At 69.2% G+C, this 7606-nt stretch overlaps 1 protein-coding gene across 2 annotated transcripts; it reads right to left on the bottom strand.

Annotated features, from left to right (window-relative positions):
• On the bottom strand, window positions 1-3546 carry FABP3 (fatty acid binding protein 3). 2 transcript variants are annotated; one of them, XM_075721858.1, is made up of 4 exons: window positions 3330-3546; window positions 2462-2634; window positions 159-260; window positions 1-54 (listed from the first exon to the last, which is right to left on the bottom strand). In XM_075721858.1, exons 1-4 carry the CDS (start codon window positions 3544-3546, stop codon window positions 1-3), a joined length of 546 nt encoding a protein of 181 aa, XP_075577973.1. The 2 variants fall into 2 exon arrangements, with proteins under 2 accessions (XP_075577973.1, XP_075577974.1); XM_075721859.1 differs by having other exon boundaries at window positions 2462-2687; window positions 3326-3402.
• Between the last annotated feature and the right edge of the window lie 4060 nt (window positions 3547-7606).

Raw genomic sequence — 7606 nt, 5'->3', positions numbered from 1 at the left:
CTATGTCGCCTTCTCGTAGGTGCGGGTGGAGACGACGTTGCCCATGGTGAGGGTCTGGCGGCAGAAATGGCGGCGGGGAGGTCAAGTTGTGCGGAGCCGGTGCAGCTCCCGGCTTGCCCCGTCCCCCCCCCAGTTTCAAACCATTTCTATTTCCTTACCAGAATTAATTTCCCATCCTTCAGCTCCCGCACCAGCAATGTCTCCTTCCCCTCCCACTTCTGCACGTGGACGAGTTTGCCTCCATCCAGCGTGACCACGGACTGCGGGGAGAGAGCAAGACCCACCGTTACCCTCCTCCCCGGGGTTTCTCGGCTCCGGGGGGGCTTTGTCCCTCGGTGGGGACGACGCTGGGTGTCCTGTGCTGGCCCTGCAGCCCCGCAGGGCTCAGGGATGGGCTGCGGGTGCCGGCACCGGGGCGCCCATCCGGCAGCATCCCGCCCGACTTTGTCAGCCTTGCTCGGCGCAGGCCGGGTCCGGCTCTGGCCGCGGCTGGGTCACGGCCTCGGCCGCTCCCCAATAACCCCCCCGTGGGCCCCGTCACGGTGACCCTGCCCTCCCTGACCCAGGGCCAGCGCAGGGAGCCCTGCCCAGGGCCACATCCTGCTCCGGGGCTGCCGGGACCTGATCCCGGCCGCTCCCAGGCACGGCTGGGCGGCTGCGGTGCCAGCAGGGATCAAAGAGGCAGGGCAGGTATCGGGGCAGGTATCGGGGCAGGTATCGGGGCAGGTATCGCTCCTTTGAACCGGAGCGCCCGGCAAAGGGTTTTCAGAGGAGCTGCTCCGGCAAACACGCCTCTGCTTGCCGGGGCCGCTGTTTGCACAGCCGCCGCTGTTGACTCAGCCCCGAAGGCCCGGCCGGTGCCAAGGTTAGCGTGACAGCCGGCTGGGCACGCCGCGGGGCAGCGCGGCGTGGGGTTGTGCCGGGACAGGCGGTGGCACCGGCTGCCCGGCCCCATCCTGCCCTGTGCCCCCCCCCAGCTCCCTGAGAGCCGGGTGCTGCCCCTCGGGTGCCTCTGCAGCTCAGGTCTCCCCATGGCTCAGGGGTCCCATGGGTTGGGACCCTGAAGCCCAGGGCTTGGGTGCCCCATGGCTCGGCTCTCCCCATGGCTCAGGTGCCCCCGCAGCCCAAGTCACCACAGCTTGGGGTCCCCCACAGCTCGGGGTCCCCCACGGCTCGGGGTCCCCCTGCACCCAGGTCCCCCCACAGCCGGGGTGTCCCCACCGCTCAGGTGCCCCAATAGCTTGGGTCCCCGCATGGCGTGGGTGCCCCTCACCCAGCGTCTCCGCACACCTTGGGTCTCCCCGCGACTCGGCTCCCTGCACAGCTCGGGTGCCCCACAGCCCCGGACCCCACACATCCTGGGTGCCCCACGACTCGGCGTAGCCCGCGGCGTGGCAGACCCCCCCCGCCCCATCCCACGGCTCGGGCAGCCACCCCGCTCCCTGCTCCCCGCCGTGTGCCCTCTGGCCACCACCCGAGGGGCACCCGAAGGGCACGTCCTGGCTGCGGGCAGGACTCCGAGCACAGCTTCCCCCAGCTCCGGCGGGTCCGAGCGGTGGCAGCGCGGCAGGCAGGGACGTGCCGCCCCGTATCTGCCCGGCACTACCGCCTTGCTCGTGCTTGTCCCGTTTTGGCCCATCCCCGCTTTGCACCCAGCCCTTGCGCTTGCTGCTTCGGGGACAGGAAGGGGTTTTGTGTCCAACGAGCCCCAGGATCCCCCTCAAGTTCCCCCCGCGGGCCTGGCGGGGGGCATGGGGCTGCCGGCTGCTCCATGCACGGCGTATTTAATGCTGTGTGGGACCGGCAGCTGGGAAACTAGGAAAAAGCCGGGGCTGGTTCTGTGCTGCAAGGGGAACTGCCTCTGCAGGGTGGGAGAGGCCACAGAAGGAGTTCTGCCCCATCTCCAGGTGGTTTTCCCTTGCTCTCTGGGGAGGAGCAGCCCACCCGGGGAGGTGTTGGCCTCCCCAGGGACCCCAGGGAGGCATCAGCCCCTGGGGGGGCACTGGCCAGGCAGGATTGCCCAGCACTCCGTCTCTGCCTGCGGAGCTGCCTGCTTTGTAGGACAAGCAAAGAGGGGGCTCAAAAGTGGGTCTCGCGTCCCTCTCCCCCCCAGAGTGGGGACAGCACCCACCGCCAGCCCACCACGTCCCCTCGCGCCTCTTGAGCAAGCCCCCGGGCGGGCGGCTGGCATTTGCAAGCCTGGTTCTTGCACAACCTTCCCAGCAGCTCCGGGGCCCCGTGCTGCTGCCGGGGGGAAAACCCCACTGCAAAACGGGGTGAGGAGGGGCGGCTGGCTGGGTGAGACTGGGCTTGGGCACCAGCCCCGGCGGGTGAAGCTGTTTTACCCTTCCGAAGGCAAAAAGGACGGGGCCCCAGCACCAAGAGCTGATGGCTGGATCCGGTAGAGCCCGCAAACCCTTTTTGGGGGGTCGGATGCGGGGGGCAGGCGCTGGGGGCTCACCTTGACGTGCCTGTCGTCTGCCGTGGTCTCATCAAACTCCTCGCCCAGCTTGAAGGTGATCTCGGTGCTCTTGAAGGTGCTTTGGGTCTTTACCGTGATCTTGTCGCCCGCCACCTCGATGATGGTGGTGGGCTTGGTGAGGCTGGCCATCTGCCGGGTGGCGAAGCCCACGCCTGTGGGGTGCAAGGTGGGGGGGATTGAGGGTGCGTGGAGGGGCAGGATGCGGCTGTCAGCCTCTGGTCCCTGCCGGCATCACCCCGGAGCTCTTCCTCCCCATCATGTTGGGGGGTGAACCCCCAAACGGCTCCCCACCTGTGGTCCCGGGGGGCCCTGTGCGTGCCCACCGTGCCTGGGGGGTGCAGGGCAGAGGCGGGGGGGGGGACTGGGGAACGCTGCGGTTGTTCAGGGATGGATCCTGCACCAGCACCCACCAGCTCCGGGGCTGGGCGGGGTGGGGGGCACTGGTGTGACCCCCCCCACCCCGGACTGCTGTTGGATGGGGCACCCACCCCACCCAGGAGCTGCACAGGGCTGGGGCTGGGTGATGGGGGGCTCGGGGTGGGGGATGAAGACAGGAGGGGTCCCGGGCGGCTCCCTGCCCCCGGGGGGGCATCCCCCCCCGCCAAGGGGGGGCAGGGGAAGGATGACCCCCCCTCACCCAGCCCAAGCCCCCAGGCAGAAAGCCCCAGAGCCCCCCCTAAACCACCCCGCCCAGGCAGCAGCCCCCCCCCCCCCCCCCGCCTGCAGCCCCCCACAGCCAGAGCCCCCTGTGCGGGGGGGCTCGGCCAGGCAAACTGGGGGGAGGGGGGGGGTGGTAGGAAAAAAAGGGGGTGATGTCCTGGCCCCCCCCCGCAGCCCCCCCACTCACCCAATGCCTTCATGTACTCATCGAAATTGGCCGTGTCCACCAGCTTCCAGGTGCCTGCGAAGGCGTCGACCATGGCGAGGGGGTGCGGGGGGGGGGACGACACAGGCACACGCGCGTGTGGGGGGCCCGGGGGTCCGGCCGGCTGTGAGCGTGGCAACGCACCGCCCAGCTCGCAGCTGCCTGCCGGCCTCGCAGCCGCCTTAAATAATGTCCTCATCACATGATTGGAAAGAGCACAACCACGCTCCAGAAATACTCCCCGGCAGCGCTGCCAGCGGCCACCTCGGCCCAGCCACCCGGCACCCGCCACTGGCCACCAACCTCTGCCCGGACCCCCTGGTCGCGGAAGGTCAGGTTGGGCCGGGCCCGAGCTGGGGAGAGCAGAGCGGCTCAGTCGTGTCACGAGTTGTGCGCGGCCTCTGCGCCGGCCGCGCGGGGGATGTGGGGAAACTGAGGCAGGGCAGAGTGGGGCGCGGCAGCGTGTGCCCACCCCGTGGCAGCCCCATGGGGCGGGGGGCCGGTGCTGCCCGGGCTCTGCGGGCGGTGGGGCACAGCCAGGACGCGGGGACACCGGCGATGGCGGCGGCCTTCAGGGTAATGTGTCCTGGGGACGGGGAAGCTGAGCTGGGGAAACTGAGGCACGGGAAGCAGCAAGAACCACGGTGCGTGTGTGTGTGTGCGTGTGAGGCATCCAGGGGAGCATGGGGACACGAGTGACCCTGTCCCGGCCCCGTGTGAGTGTGCGGGACACACAAGCGTGCCCCCAGAGATGCTCTGTGTGCGGGACGCTGGGGACAGCGGTGGGGCCGGGGGACCCGCAGCATGTCCCCCCACGCCTCCCCTCGCTGCGGGCTCCGGTGGCAGCGGGGTCAGGGCCAGTGCGTCCCCCTGCTCCCTTCCCAGCGCGCCGGGGGTCACCTGTGGCCGTGGGATTCGGTGTCCCCTGTCCCCCCCGCTCCCTGGGGACGCGCCTCCGCCTGCCCCCGACGGTCCCAGCTGGGGGGATTGGCGTCCCCGAAGCCGCAGCACGTCCCCCCCCCCTTGCTGGGGACATCAGGGTCAAAGCGACCAGATCCAGGAGGGACGCGGGGACACTTTCTCCCTCTCCCTGGCCCCAAGGTGTCATCGCAGACACCCAAAAATAGCCCAGAGCTCGTGTTCAGCCTCCTCCCGCCGGCACTGCCTCCGACGGGACCCACTCGCCTCATGTCTGCGGGGGCATGGGCGCCAGACCCCATGGGATGGGTGTCCCCCCCGGGCTGGGACACCCCGCAGGGCATGGCTCCCCGGGAGAGCCGCATGATTTATTCCCTGGACGAGTCCCCAGGGAGCCAGAGCCCCCGCTCACACCCACCCGCGCGGCCCTGGAGGGGACGAAGAGGGCAGGGGCTGCCCCTGTCCCCTCACACTCCTGGGTGTCGGGGTCCCAAATCTGCACGGCCCTGGTCCCCGCACGCCCTCCCAGGCTCCCCCGAGACTGCGGAACCATGAGCTGTGGCTGTTCACGCGTGTGACTGCCCACGCATGTGGACACCCATCCACAGGAGCACCCACGCATGTGGACACCTGTGCACACAGACACCCACCACGCACACGGGTACCAGTGCACATGAGCACCATGCACCTGAACACGCATGCACACGGCTGCCCATGCACACAGGCACCCACGCACGTGGACACCCGTGCACACAGACACCCACCACGCACATGGGTACCAGTGCACATGAGCACCATGCACCTGAACACGCATGCACACGGCTGCCCATGCACACAGGCACCCACGCACGTGGACACCCATGCACACAGACACCCACCACGCACATGGGTACCAGTGCACATGAGCACCATGCACCTGAACACGCATGCACACGGCTGCCCATGCACACAGGCACCCACCCACAGGAGCACCCACGCACATGGGCACCCACGCACCCAGAGAAGCTCCCATGCATGTGGACACCCATGCTCACAGACACCCACCACGCACATGGCTGCTCATGCACAGCCAGCCACACACATGGACACCCACTCACATGGGTGAGCCCCCATGCACATGGATACCCACCCACAGAAGCACCCACGCACACGGACACACCCATGCTGACCGAAACTCACCACGCACATGGGTCCAAATGCACACAAGCACCCGTGCACGCAAACATGCAAGCACGCGCCTGCCCATGCTCATGGACACCCACGCACACAGCACCCACCCACAGCAGCTCCCATGCATGTGGACACCCGTGCTTACAGAGACCCACCGCCCACAAGGGTGCATGCAGACACCTACACGCATGAAAACATACGCACATGGCTGCCCATGCACATGGACACCCACGCACACAGACACCCACGCGCAGGAGCACCCATGCACATGGACACCCATGCACACGGACACCCACGCGCAGGTGCACACAGACACCCACGCACATGGACACCCTCACACACAGAAACCCACCTACGGGAGCACCCATGCACACGGACACCCACCGGAACGCCCATGCACGTGGACACCTGTGCTCACAGAGACCCGCCACACGCAGGGGTGCCCATGCACATGAGCACCCATGCACACATGAACACGCATGCACATGGACACACATGCACACGGACACCCACCCACACGGACACCCACCCACAGGAGCACCCACCCACCCAGTCATGCTGACATAGAGCCACCACGCACACCAGTGCCCGTGCACAGAAGCACGCGTGCACACAGACACCCATGCACAGGAACACGCTTGGACATGGGCACCCACCCACAGGAGTGCACGCAGACACACGGGCACCCACCCACAGGATCACCCATGAACATGGCCACCCTGCACATGCACACGCGTGCACGCTGACACCCACGCGCACAGCACCCACGCGCACGGATGCACAAAGGTGCCCACACACGTGGGTGCTCCATGCACAGAGGCGCCCATGCACGCGGGTGCCCATGCGCGCACATGGCTGCCCACGCACACGCATGGATGCCCACGCGCGGGTGTCGGCCTCCGCACCAAGGGCCCGGCAGCGGGGGCCTTGCCCGAGAAATGGGGGTGCTGGGGGCCCCGGGTGCGGCCCCAAAGCTCCCTGGGGCCCGGTCACCACCGCGGTGGTGGCCGGAGTGGACGTGGCCCTCGGGACGGATTCGCCGGTCCCACGGCGACAGCGGCGTGACCATCCATGGCGGAGCGGGCCCCACGCGTGCAGCCGCTCTGCCCGGCCCCGGCCTCCGGCCAGCGACCCCCAGCCGGGGAGGGGGCCCTGGCCCGGGCAGGACCGGGGCCACCCGCGTCCTGTGCCCCTCAGCTCCCCCGGGCAGAGGGGTCCCCGTCCCGCCCACCGGCAGAGGCGGAGGTTTTGGGGAGCGTTGCCGCGGCCTGCAAAAGCCCAGCTGCGTTTCTTGCGCATCCCCGACGCGCTGCAGGAGCCGGCTGGCCCCGTTCGCCGCCGCTTCCCCCTCCCCGGGTTTTCTCCAGGGACGCGGCGGGGGATCCCAGGGCCGCAGGAGGGGAGCAGGCGTGGGGACCCATGGGTGGCCCCAGCACAGGGGGCCGGCGTGACGGCCAGGGCTGGGGATGCCCAAAACGGCATCGCCCTGCTCACCCCTCCGAATCCCCGGGGGCAGAGCTGCCGCCCCCCACGGGGACGCGGGGCCAGCGGAGGGGGTCACCCGGGACGAGGAGCCGAGACCCCGCGCTCCAGGGGCAGGGACCACCCTGGGGTGCCCCGACCCGTGGGGGGACCCCTCAGCAAGGTGCTGGCTGCCCCGGGTGGCTTTGCTTAAGGGCCGGGGGGGCTGCTGGGGCGGTGCAGTGCTCCCTCTTCTTGAAAAAGACTCCGGATCCGCCGGGAAGAAAGGCCAGGAGACGGCGGTGGTACCCAAAACATCACAGTGAACACCACACTCAGCCAGAAACACCCGCGGGCCGCTCCCGCGACCAGGGGACAGCCCCCCGTGCGGCACCCCCTTGCGCTCGGCTCTGCCAAATGCCCCAGAAGGAAAATCCTCCTCCCCCCTGGGGAGGCAAAAAAAAAAACAAACCCAAAACCCCCTCCCCAGGTCCTCGCCCGGGGCGCGGGCGGGCATCGCCCCTTCGTCACGGCAGGGCCCCGCCGCGCGATGCTCCCCCCACGGCGGGGGCTGACGCCCCACGGTCTCGCCGCGGTCGCGGTAGCACCGAGGAAAACTCAGCGGACTCGGCCGCGCCAGGAGAGCCGGGCTGGTGCTCCACAGCCGCCCCTTCCCGCCGCTGGTCAGCAATGGCCCCCCCGGAGCGGGT

Source organism: Pelecanus crispus, chromosome 16 (assembly GCF_030463565.1).
Source record: "Pelecanus crispus isolate bPelCri1 chromosome 16, bPelCri1.pri, whole genome shotgun sequence".
Lineage (NCBI taxonomy): Eukaryota > Metazoa > Chordata > Aves > Pelecaniformes > Pelecanidae > Pelecanus > Pelecanus crispus.
This window is presented reverse-complemented; position numbering and strand designations above follow the sequence as displayed.